This window comes from Myiozetetes cayanensis, unplaced genomic scaffold, assembly GCF_022539395.1.
Source record: "Myiozetetes cayanensis isolate MyiCay16 unplaced genomic scaffold, myiCay2020 scf7, whole genome shotgun sequence".
NCBI lineage: Eukaryota > Metazoa > Chordata > Aves > Passeriformes > Tyrannidae > Myiozetetes > Myiozetetes cayanensis.
In genome coordinates, this window is record NW_026087964.1 from 51,990,494 (window position 1) to 52,017,783 (window position 27,290).

Below are 27,290 nucleotides of genomic sequence, written 5' to 3' on the forward strand. Positions count from 1 at the left end.
ATAGTCGTTTGCTAACGATTCTTTCCAGGATCTCTTAATTGTTGATCCAGGTCTTTCCAGAAATATTAAGGAAGCACAAAGGAAGAACACAAAAAGAAGAACACAAAAACTGACTCCAGAAACAGTTCTCATTTGAGTACGTTCTAGGCCTGTTGCTGTTTCAGGTATAATTGAGATTTCACAATTAAAGTCAATGGCACAGGAGAAAATCCTATCTCTCCAAATACATATTAACTCTTTGAAATTTCTATTGCACTCTGTTCACTTCAAGTACTCATTAGAATAGATTTAGGTAGAGAACTTTTAACATTTCTAAAAGACAACCCACAGAAATAATAAAGAAACAAACTACAAATGGAAAATCGACAATGCTTTAAGTGATGATCAGCTACACCTACACATCACCAACCGTCAAGACAGGAAATAATTTAACATGTATTACCATTTCCATCATTTCTGGATCTTCAAAATCATATATGATGTGCTCTAAAATGTCCCTGTCGGACACAAAGCCTAGTGCACGAAAGACAATAATGATGGGGACTTCTTGTTTGATATACGGCAAAGTGGCTACAATGCGCTGGCCAATAGCACTCTTCTTTGCACCCTGGAAAGATGGAGAAAAGAACATGCCTTTAAATAAAAAATATCTCTCTGGATTTGGACGATACATTGTACGTGTATTTATTCAATTTTCACAGGAAAACACGACTTCTCAGCAGGCCAACTGAGGGCTGTTCTGAAACCTTACTCTGGCAACGACTTGGTATTTTAAAATATCTAGAGCTTTAGAAGTCTGCAAAAACTTGTAAAGTTTTTGCTGATACAAAGGAATGTAAATTCTACTTTTTCACCCATACACATAATTTCTCTCCCTCTGTGTATTTGCCAAGAGCAATCCTATCCATCTTCAGTGTTCCTTCTGTCAGCTTACACCCAGCTTTTCTAACCCGCTGTGCAAGTGATCATTCAAGAAGCTGATCCCCTTTTCCAGAAACACTGTGCAGAGGGACTGATGCAGGGGGACTCAAGAGTGCCCCAGACACCAGGACTGAGAGTAGTGTAAAGCTTCTATTAAAGCTACTCTTGAAAAATTTCACATCATCAGTGCAACAGTACTGACAAGTACAGACACCTTTTGCTTTAGAATTTACAAGTAGTACTTATTTCCCCTCACAGACTGCACAACTAGATGCTAAATATGAATTTATATGTGGGCTGCAAAATACATCTAAATATTTAGTCTCTGCTCCTATTTTTGTCCTTTGTCAAAAAACAAGACAATGCTTGTTTAGATTTTCTAAAAACTCATGTACAGTAATTAAGAAACTATTTTTAGCCTGACCCTAAAGCCTGCCACAAATGGAGTCCTCATTCCAATCCTCAAATAATTTATCATAGAGACAGGGATAACATGTGACTAACAGACTACACTTCCATTTAATTTACCTGCTTTACAACTTAGCATCACGAGAAATTTCTTCTCAAAATCCCAAAAGCAAATGAGACTAAGAGACAGGACAGTAACAAAACTCCTAAAACAATCTCGCTGGTAAGCCCCAGGGTGGGGGTTATCACTGCCCAGACATACCTGCCCGCCTCTGGCCAGCATGCTAACCCATATAGTACTTGTGGGTCGAGAGGAATTTTCCAGACAAGATCTACACTCTCCTGTGTAGGCATACTTTGAATCTTTCTTTGCAAACACATACACTGTGTTTGTAGCCATTTTCTCTTGAGCAATCAGAACCTGTGGGAGAAAGAACACTAGTAAATACCTGACAAAAGAGCACGCTCAAAGTAACAAGCACAGTGTGTTTCTACTGTTCCTTCAGGTGCCTTAACAGCAAGAGAATCGCACAGCATGAAGTCAATCTGCCAGATTCAGTTGGATTATACTCTGCATTTTTAAAAAATTCAGATTTAAGCAAAACATACAGCTAGTTAAGACAGAATAACCAAAACAAGAGACTCAGGGAACGCCGTTCTCTGTGACGCACTTACCGCATCTGCTGGCTGTGCCGAAACATTTCTGTTAGCTTTAGGCACAACACTGATAAAGAATGTATTTCACTACCTGTTTTTCCAAGGCCAAGGCACTACACAGGCATTTAGATTTAAATGCCAGCTATAACACTCAAAGACTGTTTTGGTTTTCTTTCCTCAAGAAGAAAAATAAAATTTTAATGCTTTTGCTGTGTTTACTCAGGTATCAGTTACAAAATATGGGAAGTTTCACTGGTCAGGCACTAGCATGAAGAGGATTCGATTTGCTGAAGCTGCATCCACAGCAAAGGAGGGAAGAATCTTAATTTTATAATAGCTGTGAACAACTTGCAGGACACTCAGAGTGAAGAAGTGCCTCATTTTAGGTGCTTGCTGCTCTGCAACGCTGGAAATGGAAAGGAAAATATCTAGAGTACTTAGTGGCATTCAGTGTAAAACAGCTCATGCAGCTGAAGAAGGGAAGAACTGAAGATGGGAAACGTGCCTCAGGGAAGAAGAAAAGTTAGCTTGAGAAAGCCCTAACAGAGGACCAAAATCCCATCTCTCTGCAAGATCAGGAGCACCCACAGTAACTCTGATACACTGGAATAAGACTGTTTTTGCTTCTTGCATATGGAGACAAGCAACAGAACTTCTAGTGTCTGTAAAGACATCTATGCAAGGTATAAGCCCTTACCTTTTCTGATCCATTGATGATAAAGTAGCCACCAGGATCCAGCGGGCATTCATTCAGTTCACAGAGATCACGGTCAGTTAAGCCATTCAACAAACAGTATGTCGAACGTAACATAATAGGAATTTTTCCTATAAAGGTTTTCTGATGTTGTGTCTGTAATTGGTCCTCCCCTTCTTTAATGACTGTTTTAGTTATATCCACATACAAGGGAGCTGAATACCTACAGAATAAAAACACCACTGCGTTATCTGCCAGTCATTAGCCTTTCTGTACAACCTTGAGTAATGAATGTAGTTATTCAAGCACTCACTGGTATGTTACACATTATTACCACATGATGATGTGGTTATCATCTGGACTTAAAAAATAGGCATGGAATTTTAAATAGCGGAGTAATTATTACATTTTCAAGGCACTACTATATTGAAAAAGACTATAAATTAATAACGCAGAGGCAGTTCTCCCTTGTGTTTATCCATTCCAGAGTTGGTTCTTACGTAAGGTTTCTCAGCCTGGCTTCATTCGGCATCATTGGTGAGGGTGCTCCATCTCTTTCCCAATGTGTAGGTTTGGAGAGATAGATTTGTTCAAACTTCAGCAGATACCGGGGCTGGAAAACAAGAGTGCATTTACTTGTAATGGAATAAACATCCATTTTCGTTGTTCAAGAGAGGCCTTTAGTAGCAACCTTTGAAAACCCAGACCTAACTTCAGCTGGAGAAAGCTAACAAGATTTCAGCCATAAACCTTCCTTGCCATGCTAAAGCCACTGAAAATCAAAATCCCACCAAAACTTGCTTTTGGCTACCTGACTTGCTCTACCACATCTCTGCCTGTGCAGTTTGGCACGGTAATTGACACAATATGAGCTACAGAAGCCATTTGTTCTTGGTCACTCCTCAACCAGCAGGACAGAGTAACTCTATACAACAGGGAAGTTCAATTCCATGGATAACAAAGCTCTTGCATGTGTTTCTCAGTCAGATACCTGACTGCATGACAACTTAGCCACATATCTCAGACTCCAAAGAGTTCATCCTTCTCTCCTATGGACTGCATGAGCAGCATAATTCAGATGTACTTCCATCTCTTTAGACAGGGCCTGAATAAATCCGATGTAAAATGATTCTGATTGTAAAAACACATCATCTCTGCCGGGGTTCCCCACTTACCGGCTCTTCCACTTCTCCTGAGGCATGCTGGGCTTCAGCTTGTAAGTCAATTGGTGGAGCATCTTCAACAATTCTCTGCACAGACATCTGAATAAACTCATCAAAAGAATCCAACTGTTGCCTGACTAAACCCTTTTCATCAAAGTAGGAGCTAGAAACAGAAAAAGTACATTAATGAACAAGAAAATTTCATTCATGTATTTCACATATTGACAAGCTTAAGATTTGTAACAAAACCTACAAAAGCCATGAAATGCAGTAGAGAACCAAACATATTCACTTATCCCAAGGCATGAGTTTCAAACACAGATGTTCAAAAATGTTTAACAATTCTCTCACTGCTTGAAGATGCAGACACTACAAAGTACCAGATGTGCTGCCACCTCTTGGCTAGGCCGTGACTGCACGCAAAGTCTACCTTAAATTATGATGACAAACCTCAGTGAAAGTGGCTTCAGATAAAGTTTTACCAACCACGTCTGTAAATTATTTTGCTTTAACTCATTTTCTAAGCTGCAGTAAACTGAGAGCATGCCCTTAAGTCCAAGTAATAGTTATCAGAACTTCTCTTGGCTTGTATCTCCCCTGTTTCAGCTTCACTCCTCCAGATTTCCCTTAGCCTTTGGGTGACCTACCTTCAACCCAGAACAACCTAACTGTAAAAATCAAAGCCTAAATCAGAAGCCCCACATCCTAACTTTTGATGGGATTAACTAAACACGTCTGCTGCATCAGCTCCTGCCAGCAAGCTCCTGTGCTTCAGTAAGGTATTAGTGAAGCGAGCCAGGGAACCTACATTGCCTCAGCTTCTGTCCCATCGCTGCCAAGATCTCCAGAGGAAACTGGCAAGAACTACCCCCATACCAATACCTTCAGGCTTTCCCAAAAAGGGTAGCACACCCTTGGCCATTGTGCTGTTGCTGCACAGTCTGCCATTGCCCAAGGGGAAGGAGGAAGGGCGAGATCAACCTGTGTCACAGAACAGTTGAGGCTGAGGTCTGGATGTCACCCTGTCCTATTACTGCACTCAAGCAAAGTCACCTAGAGCTGATTACCTATGACCAGGCCCAGACAGCTTTTGAATAACATCAAGGATGGAGATGGAGACTCCATGATCTCTCTGGACAAGCTGTGCCAGCACTTGGTCACTCTCACAGTAAATGACATGTTTTGTCATATGGAATGAGGTGCAGTTTCAGCTGAAGAATTTGTATTAGATACCTCCCACACGTCTGAAAGTAAAGACAGCTTTACTGGGCTGCAAAGGAAAGGATGTCCTTCTGCCTCCAAAGTTTCTCATTTCTGCTCTCCAACCAGCCTGCTTATGGGACCACCTCTGCAGATTTACCCTTCTGCTTGCAGTCTAAAACACCATTTAAGTACATCTTATGAACGATGCAACTAAGAAAATAAACACTTTTTACTCAGTTCCACATGGCACCCCGCTCCTTAACAGTCTCAAGAAGCTGCAGGTCTTTTTTCTGATAGAAAAAAACACTTAATGGTGCAAATAGTTAAGTACTGACAGTGTCAGCTGAGATTAGTGGACAAAATCACGTGCTTGATGCAGAACCAAAACCACCTCTTACTTCATGGAAAACAGTGTGTCACCCCCACAGGGGTCAGCGGGGGTTTTTCATCCCTGATGAAGAACTCTTCTGTTTTTGCTTAAAGACCTTCTGTTCTGAACATGCTACAACACACAATCCATCATAACCAAGCCTGCAGCTCCCAGGATGTGTCCCTAGCAAACTGGACGCCACCTGTGAGGCTGAGAGCACATGCATTGAAGGATTAAAGAACAGTAAGTTTTAGCCAGTCACCTAATGACAATCCAGCAGGCTTCTTGCCACAGGTCAGGTGTGATTTCATCATCGTCCTCATCATACTGCATATCTGAGGGGAAAGAAGCACAGCAAGTGAGCCAGGCCCCCATCACCACCTCAGTGTCCCTCCTGGCCGGCTGAGGGATCCTCTGGCACTGCAGCAGCACCTCTGGCTGATTTTCTGATTAACAGCAGGCTGAACATGAGGCAGCAGTGTGCCCAGGTGGCCAAGAAGGCCAATGGCATCCTGGCCTGTATCAGGAATACTGAACCCAGCAAGACCAGCAAAGTGATTCTTCCCCTGTACTCAGTGCTGGTGAGGCCACACTTGGAGCACTGTGTTCAGTTCTGGGCCCCTCAGTTTAGGAAGGACATCGAGGTGCTGGAGCAGGTCCAGAGAAGGGCAGCAAGGCTGGTGAAGGGACTAGAGCACAGGCCCTATGAGGAGCAGCTGAGGAAGCAAGGGCTGTTCAGCCTGGAGAAGAGGAGGCTCAGGGAAGACTTCATCACTCTCTCTGAAAGGAGGTTGTAGCCAGGTGGGGGTCGGTCTCTTCTCCCAGGCAAGAGAGCACAGTCTTGAGCTGCACCAGGGGAGGTTTAGGTTGGATATTAGGAAGAAGCTCTTCAGAGAGAGTGACTGGGCGTTAGAATGGGCTCCTCAGGGAGGTGTTGGAGTCATCGTCTCTGGAGGTGCTTAAGAAGAGACTGGATGTGCCAATTAGTGCCATGGTCTAAATGACAAGGTGGTGTTAGGTCAAAGACTGCACTCGACGATCTTAGAGGCCTTTTCCAACCTAGATTCTTCTGTGATTCTGTGGCCGCCCGGCTCCCGCGGGAGAGCCCACCGCGTCCAGCGCATCTCCCCCCCCCCCGCCCCACTCCCGCCTCCTACGGAAAGATCCCAGTGCGCCTGGAGCATCCCTCCCCCCGCGCTCCCGGCTCCTACGGGCCCCGCGCGCCGCCCCTGCCCGCCTTGTCGGGGAGGACGGGAGAAAAAAAGAGGGAAAGGGGGGCAAAAGGTCTCACCTTCGTCGGCGTCGTACATGGTGGCGGCCGGGCAGGGGGGCGAGCGGGGCGAGCGGGGCGGCGAGCGGGGAGCGCGATGGCGACGGCGGGCGGCAGGGAGGGCGGCTGCGCGCGCTCTGACGCGTCCCGCGAGGCGCCCGCGCGCCCCGTGACGTCAGGCACGCGCAGCCGGCGCCGCCGTCCCGGCCATGCTGCGGCTGCTCCCGCCGCTGCTGTCCCGCCTGGCCCGCGCTCAGCCCCGCGCTCAGCCCCGCGCTCCCGTGCGCCGGCTGCGGCGGGGCGGGGGGACGGCGGCGACCGGCGGCCGGCAGGAGGAAGAGCGCTTCGTGTTCCTCGAGTACGAGCCGGACCCGGCTGAGGCGGTGGTGGCGGCGGCGGCTCCCCGGCGGGAGCAAGAGCCGCTGCGGGAGCCGGAGCCGCTGCGGGAGCAGGAGCCGCGGCGGGAGCGGGAGCCGGAGCCGCTGCGGGAGCCGGAGCCGCTGCGGGAACGGGAGCCGCTGCAGGAGCAGGAGCCGCTGCGGGAGCCGGAGCCGCTGCGGGAGCGGGAGCCGCGGCGGGAGCGGCGCGCTCGGGGCGCAGCGGCGGGGATCCCGGGCGCGCCCGACCCGTCGGTGCCGCCGAGCGGCGTGAGCTGCTCGGGCTGCGGAGCCGAGCTGCAGTGCGCGGACGGCGGCGCGCCGGGTTTCGTGCCGGCCGAGAAGTACCGCAGCCTGGCGTCGGAGGGCGCGGCGGGGCTGCGCGGCGCCGTGTGCCAGCGGTGCTGGGCGCTGGCGCACCACGGGCGCGCCCTGCGGCTGCGGCTGCCGCCCGACGAGCACCGGCGGGTGGTGAGCGCGGCGCTGCGCCAGCCGCCCCGCCACGGCCGCGGGCCGCTGCTGCTCTACGTGCTCGACGTGCTGGAGCTGCCCGACCCGGTGCTGCCGCAGGTGCCGGCGCTGCTGGGCCCCGGCGTGCCCGCCTCGGGCGTGCTGGTGGTGGGCAACAAGGTGGACCTGCTGCCCGCCGACGCCCCCGGGCACCTGGGGAGGCTGCGGAGGAGGGTGGCGGAGGCCTGCGCCCGGGCCGGGCTGGCGGGCGCCGCGCTGGTGGATATCCGGCTGGTGAGCGCCAAGACGGGCTTCGGCATGGAGGGGCTGGTCAGCCGGCTGCAGCGCTCCTGGAAGTGCGCCGGGGACGTGTACCTGCTGGGCGCCACCAACTCCGGCAAGTCCACGCTCTTCAACACCCTGCTGCGCTCCGACTACTGCAAGTCCCGCGCCCCGGACATCGTCGACAGGGCCACCGTGTCCCCATGGCCAGGTCAGGGAACGCCTCGCTTCCTTCCCCGGCGCCAGCGAGCCCCTGGGCCTCTGGGCCACTCCTGTGGCAAGGGAACTCGCCACTCTGAGCACCCCCGTGGTGGGCAGAGAGCTTCTGAGCTGTGCCATACTTCAGATTGTCACCTCTGGGCAGTGGCTGAGGGAGCTTGGGCTGGATAACCTGGAGGAAGAGGAGGCTTGGGGGAGATGTTCTCGCTCTCTACAACTACTTGAGCAGAGATTGTAGCCAGGTGGGGGTTGGTCTTTTCTCCCAGGCAACCAGTGACAGGACAAGAGGACATAGTATTAAGCTGTGCCAGGGGGGGTTTAGATTGGACATCAGGAGGAATTTCTTCACAGAAGGGGTGATTAGACATTGGAATGGGCTGCGCAGGGCGGTGGTGGAGGCACTGTTCTTCAAGGTGTTCAGGGAAAGACTGGATGTGGCGCTCAGTGCCATGATCTACTTGCATGTTGGTTTTCAGTCATAGGTTGGACTCGATGTTCTCAGAGGTCTTGTCTAACCTCGTTGATTCTGTGATTGCTCGGGGCAGCAGGTGTAGGAGGCGTGCGCTGAGGGTGCTGCACGTCCTGGAGCACTAAGGGGCCCAGTAAACCAGAGCTGGCCTGCATGCTCCTTTACCAGCAGGGATGGTGCCTGATCCACACACCTTGTCCTCTCCCTATCAATTAGGGATGGCCTCCAGTTTGGAGAATCCAGGAGGTAGACTGGTGAGCACCTGTAGGCCAAACCAAGATGCTGAAGGTGAGACTTGCCTGAGGTGTCTAAAGTCAGTCTTAACACCACTTGGCTCTGAGATCCTTTTATTCAAACTAAATGTGAGAGCAGGTCTCAAGGGGATGGATGGCTCCTTTTTGCTGCCCTGACTTTGGAGGCTGGTACTTTATGGGAGCAGCTGTACTTCAGCCTCTGATTTTGTGTTACTATGTTTCACCAAAAGGTTGGAAAAGCAGGTTTTTTTTCTTGTTCATCAGAGCTTAAATGTACCAGTTATTCAAGACACCCAAAGGTACCTTTTTTTTTTTTCTTCTAGGAACAACACTGAACCTGTTGAAATTTCCTATTATTAATCCTACATGTGACAGGATATTCCGAAGGCAGGAGAGGCTGAAAGAGGAGGCAGCAAAAACAGAAGATGAGCTAAGCAGTGAAGAACAAAAGTACCTTAATCACCTTAAAAAGCAAGGCTACTTAGTGGGTGAGTATTACCTGAGTAACAGTATTGCCACTCTGGGCAGTACCAATGAAAATATTGCATCACACAAAGGATTGTTAACTCTTTAATTTGCTGTCAAATCCAGTTGTTTGCAAGTAATTCCTTCCCCCACTGATAAGAACTCACTTCCCTTTAATTACTGGAAGAACATGCTATCTGTAGAAGTAGTAAAAAATTTCCAAGCTTGCATTTAAGTTATTTTGACCGCTGTTTGCTCCCAGAGTAATGGGGACAAGACCTCTACCTCTCCTCCATAAGCAGCATCATTAACACTTCTTTTAAGTACTTACTTGTCAGCTGCTGCAGTATTTGGAAGTCTGAGGCACTGAAAAAAGAAGACAGTTTGCTTTACCATTAATTGGAAATAGTGGAGTGTCTGTGGTCTGGTCACTGCTGAGATTTTGGGGCTTGAAGAATCCTAATCAAGAATTATAGAAAGGATTTCTTGCCATTTTGGCTTTTGAACACACAAATTTCTAGTCACATAGTGTATTTATCATGTTTATGTTACTGATGTGCATCTTTTAAGCCAGGAAAGGGGCAGATGTTTGATTGAGGGAAAGGCAAGTTAATAAATTAATTACCAGGAAACCTTTCATTTTAATCCAGGAAGAGTTGGAAGAACATTTCAACAGCAGAAGGCTAGTCCTGTGGTTGACTTTGATCCTGACATGCTCTCCTACAGCATAGATGAGGACCCCAAACATACCCCTAAGAAGCGAGTGGAAAGGGAGGAGTTCACACACAATGAAGTGAAGGATGCTCGCTGGTGTTTTGACACTCCAGGAATTGTAAAGGAAGACTGTGTAGGTACTCTGTGGTGCTGTGTTTCGGGATGACGGGGTTCGGTAGGACTGTTCAGCTTTAGCTGTGCCTGTGGAAGAGTATTTCTGCTGCAGTCCTGGAGTTGGGATTCTTTTGATTTGGGAATTATGTTAAGGTATGGTTTGCATTTACTTGGGAAGGTTTCATGTGGTAATGTTGCATTTCTGAATTGTGCATCCTGCCAGCTTTCCAAAGAGCTGTAGGACTGCATCATCAATCTTCTGCAACTTCTGAATGAGGGGAAGTAAGCAAGAGTGTTCTAAGCAAGTTTATACCAGCATCATCCGACGAAGCTAGCATTTTTTTGAGCTCTTCCAGTCTATTAATTTCTGGAAAGCCTAGAAAATAATTATTGATAGCTCAAGTTTTGGTTTTTTAAACATTATCAAACGCATCAGAAAACCTGCAGCTAACAGGACATCTTCTAGAGCTGGTGTTGAAGTCTGTTGTGACTTTAAAGCTAAAGAACGTCTACTTGTGAACACAGGAAGAGTGTTAGGGGTTCTGGCTGCGCCACAGCCCTTATTAGGGTCTTAGTTATTTAGGTCTTTTAAAGCTTGAGATTAATCCTCATGTCCACACTGGTCCAAACTTGCATCTGCATGACTGGCACGTGTTGGGGCACAGCTGGAAGCATTTCTGCTGTTGGCTCCCTAGGAAAGAGATACCATCAACCTGGAGACAAGTTGTTTCCTTCAAGGCACTGCTTTTTGTGCTGACAAGTTGTTGCATGACTGGATTTGAACTGTACTTCCACAGAAAGTGATCAGACTGCTGTGGCTGCAGCACTGCTGGTTAAGTCACTGACTTTTAAGTAGACTTTTGGGGTGGATCATTTCAGTGAAACAAGTTAACATCTAAACAGATGAGCTGAGTGAGCCAGGAGATGGAAAAGAAGAAGGAGGAAAGGAAGACAGGGCAGCAGGAGCATTTGAGAGCCCTCACAGAGGGCAAAGCTTGTTTCACTGTGCTCAGGGTATAGATCCATGCTGTGAGTGAGTCTGGTCATCCTGCAGTTTGAGTCGTTCCACACTGTGATCCAGGACTTTTCTCTTGTGAGATACTTTGAGATTAGCTTTGCTGCTAGTATTGATTTGACACTGTTTCACTACCTAAGTGAAGTGACTCAAATGTCATAGCAGAAGGTGATCTCCAGTTCTGCACATGGCTGCACTTCTGCTAAAAACCAGTAAATCTTGGGTGACCTTGTTCCAGCCACACCCTGGATGCCCACATTCATGCCCCACAGGCTTCTTACAGCTGTTATATTTTGACATGGACCCAGCATTGCCGTGGAGAATGATGATATCCTTACCTCCTCCTGTTTCTCACTTACTGTGTGGACCAGAATTGAACTGTTCCGTCAGATGTTCTTTACACTGCTTTACTTGGTCTTTTTCCTCTATCAATATGATGCCAATACTAATTCAATTGTCCCCATTGAAACATTTGGAATGAGTTATGGCAGTACAATTTATTTTGCAGGTTTTGAATCTCCTGACAGAGAAGGAAGTAAAGCTGGTTTTGCCAACAGTTGCCATTGTCCCACGGACCTTCATTCTCAAGCCAGGAACAACCTTGTTTTTAGCAGCCTTGGGACGTATAGACTACTTACAGGTAAGGGAAGAAAGGATTTTGGGATTAGCTGCTTCATTTCTTACTATAGTACCAGACATGAAAGGCTTCCTGGGTAACTTTCCCAGACCCTTTTTTGCTGCTTTGAGATGATGACTCTGTTAATAAATCACTGCTTAAGATCATAATGCCTTGGGATGGGTAGTTGAAAGGTTTGTTCCTTGTTACCAGCATGCAATGTTTTATAGTGTATAATGGTAACTGCTTTTGAATGCTGACAAAGCATTCACCTTAATGTGATTCCCATAACATACAGAGAGGCACAAGGCAGGGAGAGAGGGAGGAGAATGCCAGAATTAACTGGGAAAATAGGTGGATTTCCTCATTTCTGTGTTTTGTGAAAGCTGGCTACCAGTTGAGAAAAGCATGGACATTCTTCTTTGTGACACAGACCTCTGAAGAATTTGCCAGAGAAAGCAACTGATTGCATATCTATTTTAGTTTCTGTAAACATATTTTTAAAAGGTACCGTGTGTCTCCACTGCAAATAATTTCTACCATTTATTACAAATCCCATACCATACACCTTTATTGAACTGTGTGGAGCTAAACTCCAAAGATATTTCTTCCACATAGGCATCGTCTTAAGTGCTAGATCCTTTTCTCAGTAGCTTGCCCTGTTTTGGGGGTGTGTATTGCTATTCCTTTGTTTCAGTCAGCTTTCCAAGATCACCATAGAAGTGTTGAATTGGTAGTTTGCTAAGGACAGTCTTGACCTGCTGAAAGAAAAACAGAAGGGTGTAGGGAGCAGGGTTCTGCAAGTAATAATGTACTGGTATGGCAGGACACCTCCATCATAACTAAGATGAAAATCCAGAGCACTGTCCCAAAAAAACAGCTTGGCAGGACAGAGTAGTAATGCCTCACTCAGAGACAAAGATCTCTCTGGGATAATTTGCCTGAGCTGAGCAGCTGTGATGGAGGGAGATGGGGCATTAAGGGGTACTTTGAGGGAGGATGGTGAAGCTGTGGTGCTTCTGTCCTGAAAGCTCACGTCCCCAGTTTATTTAAACCCTGGCTGCTCCACAGCGGCAGAGGCAAGGACCCCTTGGACAGGGAGGGGACATCAGGCAAACAGCTTCTTAACATGCAGGAAAAAAATGGGGCAGGAGAGAGAAATTCAGGACTGCTTTTCTGTTACCATAATTAACAGCCTCTCGTTATTTATTTCAGGGGGAAAAGTCTGCCTGGTTTTCTGTCGTGGCTTCTAACCTGTTGCCAGTCCACATCACTACCCTGAGTAAAGCAGACGCCATCTACGAGAAGCACGCTGGCCAAGAGTTACTAAAGGTGAGAGGAGGTGCCGTGGGGGCTCTTGGCTGCAGGCAGGCAGCTGTCCTGCCTGGTGAAGCACCCTGTCTGGGGCACAACTGACAGGGCAAATCCACATGTATCAGGAGTTTGGGACTTCTGCAGTGGAGATGTGCAGTGTGGAGCACTGCATCTGCACAGACTGCATGGCTGCAGGTGTGATAGGAGAGAGCACTCGAGATGGTGTGTGTTCAGGGGAGCTTCTGTTTCCAGCATTTAGGCTGTTAAGATTTGCAGTGCTCTGCTCTCTGATACTTGGCTGTTCTTGAACTGGCTTTAAGTGCAAGCAGCAACAGGGATATTTTCCATGGCAAACCTTCAGACTGGGGTTTCAGCACAGATTGCAGTTGAAAAAATGTACTTTTCTTATTCTTTCCGTGCTGGATCCTCTGCACACTTCTTCATCTTTGTGGTCTGACTTTTTCCTTGGTATGACAACGTACTGTGTAGCACTTGTGGATTGTTGGGAGATAGGGTGAGCTGTACCTGTCCTGGCATTCCCATTCCTGTGCACATGGAGAACAAGTGCTGTCACTCACATCAAGGTGGCTGGGCTGAGCCACCAGCTGTGTCCTGTGGTGGGCATTCCATCTTTGCTTGCCTCCCACGGGCTTCCTCTGGATGTGATCCCGATTCTGTTCTGGCAAACCTGAAATAGCTCCTGTAGGTTATTCAAGCCAGCTCTTAATTGCCTAACGAATGTCTCATGTGTTTATTCCCTCTTGTGCCTTGCTTGCCAGTTTAAGGCAGGAGTGCTGAAGGATTTCTTGACTATGAAGTCTCTTCTCTGTGTTTTGATCTTAGGTTCCCATGGGTGGGGAAGAGCGAATGAAAGAGTTCCCCCCACTTGTCCCTCAGGACATTACACTGAAAGGAATCGGTACAACTGAGGCAGTTGCAGATATCAAGCTTTCCTCTGCAGGTAATTTAATATTTCTTCATTAGTTTGCTTTGCAGGGTCTGCATCCTAGAAACATTGATGAGAAGAGGCCTCTGAAGGGGTGAAGCTATATTTCCCACTGAGAGCTGGACTGTCAACAACACAAAATCATAGCAGCAATGACTTTGTCCAGCTGAGGCTTGGCAACCTCCAAGAATGGAGATTGACAGCCATGCTTGTACAGGAATGCCTACAATGGAATGCTCAATGTTCTGGCTGCCATACAAGTTCCACATTCCATCAGGAATGGCTGGGACACTGTTGGCTGTCCAGGTGAGAGGGAAAGGGCCACTAATTGGAAAGCTTTATTGCGTTTTTGGTAGGTCCCACCATCCTTCTTCAGTTTACCAGGAAAGAGCTATGTCTGGGGAGAGTAAGATGTGGCTTTAGGTGCTGCCTTCTATTGGGAAAGAGCTGGGTATGACCTTTGAGCTTGGTTTCTCAAAGAAGTCACATGTGGGTAAGCTCAGGTTCTCAACCACTGTGGGAGGCAGTAGTTTGTGTCAGAACCCTCATTCTGATCCTGGGGACTTGTCTCACTGTCTGTATTCCTTTTGGCTGTGCAGGATGGGTGGCAGTGACGGCTCATGAAAAAGAGGAATTGCTGCTCCGAGCCTATACTCCCAAGGGCACCGCATTGGTGGTGCGGGAGCCTCCCCTTTTGCCATACATCAGTTCCATCCGAGGGTCACGGATCGCAGGCACTGCTGCCTACAGGACCAAAAAGCCTCCCTCCTTTGTGGAAAACCTGAAAACCACAGGGAGCAGATAGCACTTCTTGTCATCTGAAGAAAGCAGAAGAGCTTCTGGAGAACCTTGTTGCTTACTGATATTCGGAAGACCTTGGACTCCTTTCAAAAGGCAGACAGGCACATTTTGGAAAGCAGGACTGGGGGGAGCTCCGCAAGTCTTTACCTGATGCAGTTGCTGAACTGCAGCCATTTTGAATGAGCTGAGTGGCTGGTACCTTGCTGTGAGAGGTGAAACAGTTTCTCCTTGAGATCCACCAGTATCTACCAGCAAATCCCTTTACCTGCCCTCTCTTGAAATACAGGATGGAAACTCACCTGCCTGACGCGGGCTGGCTCTGCTGCTTGTAGAGTAGAAGGCTTGTTGCAGACATGCTCCTTCAGCTCAGAAATCACCTTGTTCTTGGAGCCTTTACAGTGTTTCCACAGTTACGGAGGTGGAGGGAATTGGAAAGAACAGGGAATTTTCTGTCGTGGTTGTGACTCTTCTAATTGTAGTGGCTGATACTGATTCAACATCAACCAAAAATCGTGTCCTTTCACTCCTTCAGAGTCTGAGGCAGATGAGGATGTGCAGTGCCCTGCTTTTGGACACAGGAAAGGTGAATCAATGAAAAACAGGTCTGCTGGTGTGCGTGAACAGGAAACTTTTACAACTCACTGTTTTGATTTGGTTTTTGCAGCTTGTGTAAAGGTTTTTGAAACTGAGGGTGTAAAATAAAACTTTTCAAAACCACTCTTTTGTATCATTTTCAAATAGTTGACAAAGCACTCTTGTGTGGGCATAAGCATCCTGACAAATACATGAAAGCTCCAGCAAGATAATACATGTGCTAAATCTGCAGAGAGTGAGAGAGAGACATAACCAGACAGTCTGCTGAAGAAGAGGCAAAAAAGAGTATTTTCTAATCTCTCCTTACCAATACTCTTCACTTTCCCTGTTCTGTTTTACCCACCCAAAGAACTGATGTCACAACCCATCAGTCAGGGACACAATACATGTTGTAAATTCTCATCAGGCTGAACAAAGACCCCGGGCCCGTGCCAGGGAGCTCCTGTGCTTTGCTGTACAGTCCCCATAACTCTGGTAACCAGCCCAGTAGTTCGACTCCAAAGGTCTTGGCCAAGAAGCCCTTCAATTTTTTAAAAGTACACTTCTCAGAATGGTGGCTTCATTTCTTACCATCCACTTCAATAAGTTCTCAACTCCTACAAGAGTGTGGGGCCCACCTGCCAAGCACAGCTGATGAGGAGCTGCCCCTGAAGGAGGTGACAGAGAAGGTCTGCTGTCTTGGCGTGCTGGCTGCAGCCTTGCTGTCCCACCCGACTGGGGCTGCTCAGCGGTGTCTGGATACCTCATGGCTCGAGGAAATGCTGGTGGGGAGGCTGCCTGGAAGAGCAGGCTTAGGCACGATGGGAAGGGCTGCTCAGTGTGTTTTGTGGCTGCTCATCTGCATGTGTGCAGGTGAAAGGTGCTGGTGGGTTCTGTGTTGGGGAACTGCAAGTCCTCTGTTTTTCCAAGTGCTGATTCATGTTTGCTGCTGGAAGTGCTGTGGCTCCTGGACCCCCCCAGTATATGTCCAGAAAAACTGATCTAGAGGATTGCACGATAAACTCACGTTTTCCTATAATACTTCTAATCGTGGCTGATATGGTTTTCAGTTACAAAAGCCAATACTGAGTTTAGAAATCACCTTGTTCTTGGAGCCTTTACAGTGTTTCCACAGTTACGGAGGTGGAGGGAATTGGAAAGAACAGGGAATTTTCTGTCGTGGTTGTGACTCTTCTAATTGTAGTGGCTGATACTGATTCAACATCAACCAAAAATCGTGTCCTTTCACTCCTTCAGAATCTGAGGCAGATGAGGATGTGCAGTGCCCTGCTTTTGGACACAGGAAAGGTGAATCAATGAAAAACAGGTCTGCTGGTGTGTGTAAACAGGAAACTTTTACAACTCACTATTTTGATTTGGTTTTTGCAGCTTGTGTAAAGGTTTTTGAAACTGAGGGTGTAAAATAAAACTTTTCAAAACCACTCTTTTGTATCATTTTCAAATAGTTGACAAAGCACTCTTGTGTGGGCATAAGCATCCTGACAAATACATGAAAGCTCCAGCACGATAATACATGTGCTAAATCTGCAGAGAGTGAGAGAGGGACATAACCAGACAGTCCGCTGAAGAAGAGGCAAAAAAGAGTATTTTCTAATCTCTCCTTACCAATACTCTTCACTTTCCCTGTTCTGTTTTACCCACCCACAGAACTGATGTACTACCCATCAGTCAGGTTCACAATACATGTAAATTCTCATCAGGCTGAACAAAGACACCGGGCCCGTGCCAGGGAGCTCCTGTGCTTTGCTGTACAGTCCCCATAACTCTGGCAACCAGCCCAGTAGTTCGACTCCAAAGGTCTTGGCCAAGAAGCCCTTCAATTTTTTCCAGTACACTTCTCAGAATGGTGGCTTCATTTCTTACCATCCACTTCAATAAGTTCTCAACTCCTACAAGAGTGTGGGGCCCACCTGCCAAGCACAGCTGATGAGGAGCTGCCCCTGCAGGAGGTGACAGAGAAGGTCTGCTGTCCTGGCGTGCTGGCTGCAGCCTTGCTGTCCCATCCAAGAGTGGATGCTCAGTGGTGTCTGGATACCTCACGGCTCGAGGAAATGCTGGTGGGGAGGCTGCCTGGAAGAGCAGGCTTAGGCACGATGGGAAAGGCTGCTCAGTGTGTTTGCATGTGGCTGGTCTGGGCTTCATCTGCATATGTGCAGGTGAAAGTGCTGGCAGGTTTTCTGTGTTGGAGAACTGCAAGTCCTCTGTTGTTCCAAGTGCTGATTCATGTTTGATGCTGGAAGTGCTGTGGCTCCTGGACCCCCCCAGTATGATGTCCAGAATAAAACAATCTTTTCTCTCCTCTGACTCTATCTGCCATCAGATATTCTGGAGAGCTGTGGGTGATGGCGGTGCAGGTGCTTCAGGGGTGTCAGGACTTAAAGAATGCGTTTAGGTGTCTTGTCAGAGAAGGAAATTGCCATAAGATAAGCCACTACACTGTACAGGGCTGGACCTCATCATTTGAGAAGGTCCTCAAACGCCTCCAGTGGAGAAGTCTTTTTTGTACTTGCTATGGGTATGTGATTCAACTTGGTTATGACTGCATGCTTTAAAAAGGAAAGAAGGTGTGTTTTCAGCACCCTAATCATAAAGTCAGTGAGAAATTAAATAAAATGGTATACAACTGAAATTTAGAGGAACCCTGCATGAAAGGCAGCTTTTTCTTTGTGCAGGAAAGAACTGAGTGGCGGGATCACCACACTGTGCACTTGGAAAGCTTAAAAATTTAGGTGGTATGGCAGGAGAGGTGGAAGAAAGACTGAAAGCAAGGGCAAAGGTTGCTTGTTACTGACAGGAAACACGAACAGAAAATGTGCTTCCTTAAGGTCTTGATATGCTAATCGTGTCCCCCTTGATGTGTTTGGGGGGAGATTGGAGGAGATGGGATTCTTCATTTTGATAGCTTAAATCACTGGTAATAATGCATTTATATTGTATGATATATGCATAATAATGCATTTATATTGCACAAAGAGTTTAAAACCCTGTTCACTGTCATAACTGGGCATGTGGGTTTTTGATTTTTTTTTTTTCATTCAAGTAGCACTTATTCACATGTATACAGCCTCTGGAGCATCTAAAAAGTGTGTGGTTTTCTTTTGGGGGTGAGTCCAGCTTTAGGACTACAATAGGAAAAAACATTACTGTTACTGGGACATGGGGTGGAAAACCCGAAAATAGAGTATTGTATCTCCAGGGGCTGCACTCCGTGGCAGGCTTGGTGAAAGTGCCTGTCAGCTCTAATTTACAAAAGAAATGGTTGTTGAAAGTCAAGAAACACTTACAAAAATTTCACATAGTAAAAAATTATTACTGACACTTTTTTCTTTCTAAGACTTGGGAAAAAAAAATTTCCACTGACCACTCAGCACTCAGTACTACTCAATGTGGAGGTAAGTATATAGACTAAATAATAAAGCATGGATGGAATGGCAATATTTCTTCTAATCTCTTTCATGCTTTTAGCTCAAGGCCACAGTGAAATCAACAAGTAGCAAGTTTCAAAAGAGTAAGTGGACTTGTCAGTGCAGTGTATGCATAACCTTGGAAGCAAAGGCCTTTGAGAGACCATGGTCAAGAATACAGGGAAAGCAACCAAGTTTTATGGGTGGATAAGATCTACATTCTCAATACGGAAAATTAAACCTATTCTCCATCCTTAGCAGTTCTGGCATAAATTGGCTTTGATTGCCTAGACAATGAAGATACTTCCTTGATCTGCACGAGTTTCAGGTGGGTTTCAGGACTTTGGGACCTTATTCTGAACTCTCTGCTATGTCTAACACGTGTCACTGACAGGCAGGGTACTGAACTCCATGAATGATGGGTGTGTTGATGGTGATTTTTATGACACCAAGATTCTAAATCTCCTTTGAAGAAATCATGACGTAATATTTGCACTCTTGGAAGAAGTGTGAACTGCCACTTGCTCCCTCCCAGCCCCAGCCCCATCCTCATCCCCGCTCCCTTCCCAATTCCCATTCGCAGTGGAACAGGGAAGAAAGTCAAAAGGAAAACTGGTATGTTGAGATAAGAACAGTTTAATAATTGAAACAGAGTAAAATACAATATGAATACGAATCCTACAACTAATACTACTACTAATACAAATACTAACTGAAATATTCAGAAAAACTAATGGCCCCCTAAGCGCCCCCTCTTCTGTGTCACTGCCCCAGTGGATCCAGTGGGGAGGAAGCTTCTTCAGGTTTCATCTGAGTGCCACCCGTCGCTGGAATTGGGGGAAGGCATCCCAGAGCCATGACATCTCCTGTCCTCCCTCAGCTGCTTTGCTTCATTGATCGCAGCTGTCAGGCCGGAGAGGGGCTTGGCTGAGAGTACAAATGGATGCTGCCCAAAGGAAAAGAAAAGAAAAGAAATGAACCATTCCTTTCCAAACTCGGTTCCTCGCGAGCTCAAGCAGTATTCCTCGGGTTACCAGAAACAGGCAGAAACAGGACTGAGGGGAGCATCTGCACCTCTGCCTTCATGCCCAGGACCTGGTTCTCACGGGCAAACATAATCCTATGAACCCATTTCTCAAGGTGTCTTCATCTCGATGGGAACTTTGCCCTGCCAGGGCTGTGGGAATGCTGCTTACTGACCCTGGCCTTGGGTCCTTCCAGGAAACTCAGAAGACTTTCTTAGGTTCCTCTTTCTTAAAGACATGGGCCACACTAGTGGCTCATGAAAAAAGATGAGGAGCATAAGCTGCTCCTGAGGAAACTCAAGAAATGTTTCTCCCAGTAGCATTTGGGCTGACGTGCTGTTCTGAAGAGCACGGAGGTGCAGGTTTTCAGCACCAGAACAAGAGCAGGGAGACAAGTGGTGGAGGGCTGATGGGCTCAGCTCTGCTTGCAGTGAGAGCAGTGTCTATCCTGCCCCTGCCGTGCTGGCTGGCCCCTTCCTTCCCTGCAGGGACAGTCGAGTGGCACATTCAGCAGCTCCCTCTCTGCCAGCAGAGCTGGCAGCAGCCCTGGAGGAGTTCCCATCTCCTTGCCTGTGCCAGGCAGCAAATGGGGCTGGGACAAGTCCTGCTCAGCTGTCGCTGTTTTGGTGGCAGAAGCCACTGAATTGGGGCAGCTGGGTGGCAGAAAGCTCCAGGAGTGGGGCAGCAGGGATGATGCTGACAGGGAGCTCCCCACAGCCCCTTCCTCAGCACAGCCAAGTTCTGGCACCACTTGGCAGGGACTGATTTGCTTGGGTTCCTCCACCAGCAGCACCATTTCAGGGCTCCCTTCCCGGGATTAGGAAGCAGAGAAAACGGCTCCTGCTGCCTTAGATACAAACCAGGGCCACCAAAAGGATCAGAGGATTAATGCGAGGGTGGGGCCGCAGCTGATGCCTTGGAGTTTAGCAGATGAGAACACCCACGCATGGGACAGTTGTGTCCCTTGCAGCCATTTTACCTGCAGAAGTTCCTCAGCAGAGCCTCGACTGTCCTCGTCTGTCTGCAAGCAGCAGCTCAGAAAGTCCTGCAGGGCAGGGGACAGTTCCTGCTGGTTTGGCAGCTCCGGTATCCCCTCGGAGGCGATGAGACGCAGGGCCTGGAGGAAGAGGAAAGACCGGACTTTACCTCTTTCTTTCCTATGCCTAACTGCTCACACAGACCCCATTTTTGAGGCTCCATCCTGCAGTGGCACTTTCTTGCCTGGCAGAGGCTTCAAAACGAGTTTTCTAACTGAGAAAAAGACCCCGATGCAGCCACAGCTCTTCCAACATCCAAAGGGTCTTGCCTTGAGAGCCGATTTCATCGGCCGACCAAGTCAGTAGGAACACCATCGGCAAAAGCACATTTTGCTTCTCTGAGGATTGACTTTAGAGGCTTTTTTTCCGGTTCTTTTCAAGGTTGATGCAACTAAAGCTCTAGTAGATGCCGATGTGCTCCAGGGCCTTTTTTTGAGGGATGGGGCTTGGTTGAACTAGTCCAAGCTGGTGGGAATGGGATGTTTTCTCATGGGAGGCCAAACATGGGACAGATTAGAAAGACAGTGGTTATCTGGGGGTATTTGCGCCTTACCCTGTGAGGATTTTCCCAAAAATAAGGAGGCTCTCCTTCTAGCATTTCTATCACCACGATGCCCAGTGCCCAGATGTCCACTTTGGATCCGTATTCGTCTCTCGTGACGTATTCGGGTGCCATCCAGTGAGGTGTCCCAACGAGAGAGCTTCGCTTGCTCTGCTCAGGTGTGACGCGAGCAGCGAGACCAAAGTCAGCTGAGGACAAAAGGCAGTCTCATGAAAGGCAGCCTGAGTCCTGAAGCCAAGTGCAAGAATTCCCCTCTGGAAGCCTGAGGAGGCTGAATGTAGGCGGCAAAGCGGCCGTGCTGTGTTTCCTCAGGGCTGTAGCCGAGGACACCTCGTTCCCCTCTGCACGTTGCAAGTGTGCTCTCAGCCTGCAGCCGTGCTGCCTGCACTGCCACAGGCACCACTTTTTGGGAACTGGCAGTCAGGCTCCAGCAGCCCCACGCGCCGCATGCCGGGAACAGCGGGCCTGACCGAGAACACCTACCCAACTTGACGGATCCATCCATTCCCAGGAGAAGGTTGTCGCCTTTGACATCCCTGTGGATCACCTGGTGGCAGTGGAGGAACGCTAGTGCTTGCAGGCACTGCGAGAGAAAAAAGAAAGAGGAGAGTAACAAGGAATGACCCCATTTCATTCCCCCAAAAAAGAAATGGCATTCAAGCTTTTCGTTCTAGGGGAACAGGGAGGGCTGGCAGAACGTGGTGCTGCCAAGAGGAAGAGCTTGTTGCTTCCTGCCTAGTAAACCCCCATCTTTCTGAGGGAAGGCATAGGAGCTCTGGAGCTTTGCAAAGCGAAATGGCAATTGTTGTCACAGCGCACGCCCTGCAGACCCAGAGGAAAATGAGTGCTGCTGCAGTGCACGGGCTCTCTCCATCCAGAGGAGGCCATTCAGCAAAGGTGCTCTTTCTTCTCCATCTCAGAAAAGCAACATGGAAACAAAGCTCTGAAGGTGAAATCACTCCTGTTCTCACCACTTGTTGAGAAGTGCCAGCCTGCGCAAAGAACTGGAAGCAGCAGTGGCATCCCTTACCTCCCGGGAGACAGCTGCCATCAGTCCTTCCTCCAGATGTATTTCCTTAACCAGATCACTTAAGGGGCCTCCGTCTACGTATTCCATAACTATCAGTAGTTTATCTCCAAGCAGGTAGCTGAAAGAAGAAACGAATGGCATGGAGAATGGGCATAGCTAAATTACTCGACTTCAGAGACTAGAACTGATTTCTGTCCCTGGAAGACTTGGGAATGAACACAGAAGAAAAGGCAGAGACATTCCTCCTCGCCTATACACTCCTTGGAATCTGTGGAGTCTGAGTGAGAAAGGCACATCTGTGAAAACTGAGATGTCTCAGATGGCAAGGGGGTGAAAAATGCAGAGAAATCATTTCCATGATGATTTCTCCGCACTTGTGATCATAAGAGACTGAAAAAAGTGTATGAAACTTAAAGACAACCCCCAAACAAACAACAAAACCACCTGGAGGTTGGGAACGTACAGGCTGTTGTTTTAGGAAGATAGAGAGGACTTGAAACAATGCCTGTCCGAAAAGGTGAATGCCGACAAAATGCACTCTCCTCCCAGACATTGTATAGGAACAGATGAAAAATAAGAAGAAAAAGCTGACTTCTCTGCCAGAGACCACAGGGGGTGCTTTCAACCTTTGGCTTGCAGTCTGTAAAGGAGCAGTCACGTGGTCATACCACAACTCCCTACCTGTCCAAATAGTTGACCAGATTTGGATGTTTATTGTCCCTCATGATCATGAGCTCATCAACAATTTGTTCCTTTCTGCAGCTGCTTGTGGAGATAAACTTGCTTTATGGCCACCTGAAAGGACACGGAAAACCATGACCTTGGGAAGTCTCTTGCCCCAGATCTGAACGAATTTTGATTTGGCAACTCTAAAAAACACAGCTTAGATTTGCAGTTGTTTCCTGGCTTGAAAGACAAATCAGATGCTCTGGGGCATTTTATGGAAACGCTCTGGGTTAGGAGCAGGGCTTGGGGTTTTTTGGTCCCTGCTAGACCTCCATGCAAGTTCCAAAGCCCAGCACTGCCTGGGGATGAGAAACTCCCCAGAAGATTGCAATGTGTTTGCTGACAGCCAGAAATGCTGACAATTCAGAAATCCCAAGCTGGAGCCCCAAAGGGCTCTCCCAAATGGATTTGGTAGGCTGGCACCGGTCTGCGCTCCAGAGGAACAGCCTTTGCAGGAAAGATCTGCTGGGGACCCAAAGCTCCAGCCACAGCTCGGCCCAGAGTGGAAAGCACTGGAGAGCTGCAAAACCTGCTGGGAACGTTGACACTTACCTCTCCTCCTGTGGCACTGTCGGTCACTCTATAGACCGTTCCGAAAGCCCTAGAAAGGAAAGAGCAGCAAAGAAAGGAATGGTTTCCACGTCTAAACCATGTGGTTCTGCTCCTGAGGAGCAGGGAAGATTGTTCTCAGTCATATATTTGAAGTTCCTGAGAACTGGGATCTGACAGCTCTCAGGTGCTGGGTTGCTCTTTGAGGCAAGAAAGTTTCTTTCTCCTTTCTTTCCCTTGGCTGTACGATTTGGAGACACAGAGCCATCATTTCTCCCCAGAAAAGCATCAAAGAGGGGCCAGGCACTGGAAGGACAGGAGATCTTGCAGGTCCTGCTTCTTGCTGCAGGCAAGACACCGCCAGCACGCAGTTGTCTTGGAGGATGCCCTCTGACCACGGTTCTAAATGGGGATCAGGACTGAGAGGCAGGAGGATCTAAACCCAGTGTCTGAACACCTTTGGAGCTTGTCTGACTTCCTGCCTGACCTTGCCCCGGCAAAATCCCGGGGTTTGTCGAAGGAACTGTGGTCAGACTTACCCACTGTCAATTTTTGCCCATTCAAGGTAGATCGTCCAAGGATCTCCCACACTCACAACACTCCCTGAAAGCAAGCAAATGACAGATGGTCACTTCCAAATGAAGATACCACCCTCCAGCAGACCAGGACTGCCGCTCCTCTGCCTGGGCCTGGGAGCTGAAGTCACTTGGGGAACAACAACAACAACAACGACGACACTGGCCACAAGAGAGGCAGATGTGTAGCCCAGATGGCTTCCACAAAGACTGGTTTCCTACTGTGCTTTGAAGAGTTCCCTTTCTCCCAGGAAACGGAGAGAAAGAGGGAGAAACATTGTGAGGAGACAGAAAAGAACAGGTAGGGAGGCAAGCGTTTGCTGTCCTGGAACATTAGCACTGCCCTCTCAGGCAAGGAAGGCAGAAGACCTACTCAGTTTCTCCAGGCTCTCCTCATCTGCCCTCTTTTGCTGCCAGTAGGTGCTGCTGTAGGAGCTGCTGGGAGTGCTCATGTAGGAGATCTCAGGAGTGGGAGTGTCGGCTTCCTCAGCAGCTTCCGAGTCTTCGGATGCTGGGGCAGGGGCAGATTTTGTTCCAGAGCCTGCGCTGGTCTGTGACAAGAAATCAGTTGGTGTCAGAAAGGAGGCTTGCAGGGATCCTTCCCATCAGTAGTTCAGCCTTTAGGGAAGAGCCCTGAAGTTCCAGCCCTTCTCAGAGCCCCAACCAAAGCTGGCTCCTACTGATTTTGGATGTTCAGGCTCTGGTGCAACAAGAGCTGGAGCTTCGTTGTTGTCTTCCTCCTCTTCATCCTCATAGAGTGAGGACAGAGAAGGAGCCCGAGGAGGGTCAGCTGCTGGTGGTGTCCTCTGTGGAGAGACAGCAGCGTGAGGGACAGGGAGTTGCAGCTCATTTAGAACCTTCCTTCTCTGCAGCTCTCTCTCCAGCTGTACTGAGGAGAACTCCTCCCCTTTGCTAGCAGGGGGATTCTAAGTGGCTAAAAGTAAATTCAAGGGGGCTGGCTAATTAGACAGCACTGCATCTTGTTGGGAACTCTTATTGTTTCAGCATGGCTAAAAGCAGCAAGAAACTTTTCTGCCTGCAAGACCAGACTGTCATCTACTTTAACGCCCTGCAAGCGAAAATTAAAATTGGACAGCCAGGGAAGCCTTTTCTGCTGATGCAGAGACCCTGAAGAAGACTTTCTTTCAGCCTGGAGAGCTGGCACTCGCTTGCAACAGCTTTCTGACAAATTCTGAAAGGCGAGGAACATCCAAGGTTACTTTGTCACTCACCGAAGGACGGGCTCTTCTGCGTCTAAACACGTACTGGCCTGCAATGGGCAAAGGAAAATGAAGTCGATGTTAGAAAAGTGGCTGTTGTGGGGAATACCGTGGAACAAGTCAACCCAAATGGAGAGTATTTTTCTTTCACAACATCCCTTCAGTAGCAACAGTTCGCCTCTCCTCTCCCTCTCCTCTCCCTCTCCTCTCCCTCTCCTTTTCCCCAGTAAAGCTTCCCCAAGTTCCCCTCTAGCCATCACCCTTCTATTCTCACACAGCACACTAACAGCTCCCATCTTTGGCAGCACACACTGCCTTCAGCTTTGCATTTCAGCCCCAAAGGAACAGCTCTTTGAGCAAACACTGTGCCATGTCAGACCCTCCAACCTTTCCAAGACAGAATTTAGGAAAGAACTGCAGGGAACTGCTCAGTCTTTAGAGGGCTTTCTCAAGAGCTCAGCCAGTCTGGATTTGGGAAGCTCTATTGGCTGAAGCAGCAAAGCAGGCAATTCCAGACTGCACTGCCACGGACTAAGCCGGGCAGGGAGCACAACCCTGCGGGTTCAACTCCAAATGCTGCCCACACCCCGAGGAAGGGCTGGACACACCCCCTCGGTGGCTGGAGCTCTTGCCATGAGCTTTCCCAAAGCCACGGTGTCTGCGGGGCATTTTGCTTTCCAAGGCAATGCAGTCACTAAGGGAGAGCATGAACAGCACCTTGATCCCAAAGGCAGAGGAAAACCCTCGACTTACTTGCTAGATGGGTCAGCAGCCCGGGTTTGTCCGGGTGGGAACAAAAAGCGTAGGCCACGGGAAAAACACCTGGCGAAAGGCGGCACAGACTCTGCGCAACACTTTAGCCATGCTGGGCAAGAGTTGCGCAGCCTGTGCCCGCCAAGGGAGAAAAGGACACCCCTGGTGTCAAGGTGCAGCCTGCTGGAGGCGAGGGCCTCGATCAGGAGCAGCCTCTTGCCAGGAGCACGCCAAACACGCTCTGCACACGGAGCCTTCCGGGCAGCAGGACAAAGGTCCGAGCACCAGGACAACAGTCCGTGCAGCAGGACAATGGTCCCTGTACCGGGACAACAAATCCCTGCACCGGGACAACGGTCCGTGCCCCAGGACAATGGTGCCAGTGACATCACAATCGCAACCGCAGCCTCACAGAGGTGCCCCAAGATGCCATGCTACCTGGAAGATGACGTGCAGACATTTGGACTGACACCTGCCCAGGAAAATAAGAGGCAATGGGTCTCTATCAAAATCTAGAGCTAAAAGCAGGACCCCCTGTGAACAAGAAAATAAAGGAATGACCATTGAAGGAAAGAAAGGGCACGGAACTCATGTGGAAAGGAGCTCTACCCTTCCCTGGAAGAAGGATTTAGGGTTTAGCTTGTTTTCCTGGGGGTTTAGTGCCGACATCAAGGGACTCTCCTCTACTGGTGGACAACCCAGTGTCCTTTCGAATTTTTATCCTGGACTTGTGGTGCTTAGGAAAGCAATCCCATTTGGTGAAATGATCGCTGCTGTCTGCTTCAAAGGCACAGCCCATACAATGAATGTCCAGCTTAGCAGGGAACACTGCGGGGTAAGGAATGTGCCTTTCTGCTCTCCAGCTCCTTCCCTGGAGGTGTCCCACTGCTGCTAAGCAGGTCTTTTTGTCCAGCTCCTGTAGCTCTGCAGGTTCTCTGCTGTAAATAGACAGGACACAGGGACTGGGAAAACAGGCGGAGAGTGCCAAAGCCTTGGAGGAAATCTTGGGCTCCCCCTTCGGGGTGAGGGTGTCATTTGAAAACTGCTTCACTTGCTGTAATTGATGTAAAGGAAGACAGAAAGAAAGAAAAGA

The 27,290-nt window shown here is 48.4% G+C and overlaps 3 protein-coding genes across 3 annotated transcripts in view; 1 reads left to right on the forward strand and 2 right to left on the reverse strand.

Moving 5' to 3' along the window:
• POLR2B (RNA polymerase II subunit B) overlaps positions 1-6,807 on the reverse strand; it is a 17,391-nt gene extending 10,584 nt beyond the window's left edge. The window contains exons 1-7 of the mRNA XM_050338608.1: positions 6,708-6,807; positions 5,679-5,751; positions 3,856-4,006; positions 3,181-3,293; positions 2,684-2,903; positions 1,592-1,750; positions 443-607 (exon numbers count right to left, since the gene is read on the reverse strand). Coding sequence (XP_050194565.1) covers positions 443-607; positions 1,592-1,750; positions 2,684-2,903; positions 3,181-3,293; positions 3,856-4,006; positions 5,679-5,751; positions 6,708-6,726 — 900 coding nt within the window. The 5' untranslated portion in view covers positions 6,727-6,807. The remainder of the gene's footprint in view (positions 1-442; positions 608-1,591; positions 1,751-2,683; positions 2,904-3,180; positions 3,294-3,855; positions 4,007-5,678; positions 5,752-6,707) is intronic.
• An 88-nt stretch (positions 6,808-6,895) lies between these two features.
• NOA1 (nitric oxide associated 1) lies at positions 6,896-15,439 on the forward strand. Its single transcript, XM_050338798.1, has 7 exons — positions 6,896-8,006; positions 9,061-9,225; positions 9,853-10,049; positions 11,554-11,685; positions 12,877-12,993; positions 13,819-13,936; positions 14,521-15,439. Exons 1-7 carry the CDS (start codon positions 6,896-6,898, stop codon positions 14,724-14,726), a joined length of 2,046 nt encoding a protein of 681 aa, XP_050194755.1. The 3' UTR covers positions 14,727-15,439.
• Positions 15,440-19,519: 4,080 nt separating this feature from the next.
• LOC126652174 (serine/threonine-protein kinase PAK 3-like) lies at positions 19,520-26,113 on the reverse strand. Its single transcript, XM_050338799.1, is given in 10 exon segments — positions 19,520-19,666; positions 20,725-20,862; positions 21,336-21,532; positions 21,828-21,927; positions 22,375-22,492; positions 23,056-23,135; positions 23,137-23,169; positions 24,905-25,030; positions 25,457-25,494; positions 26,053-26,113. Coding segments are annotated over 10 exon segments (1,038 nt in total).
• Positions 26,114-27,290: the final 1,177 nt, after the last annotated feature.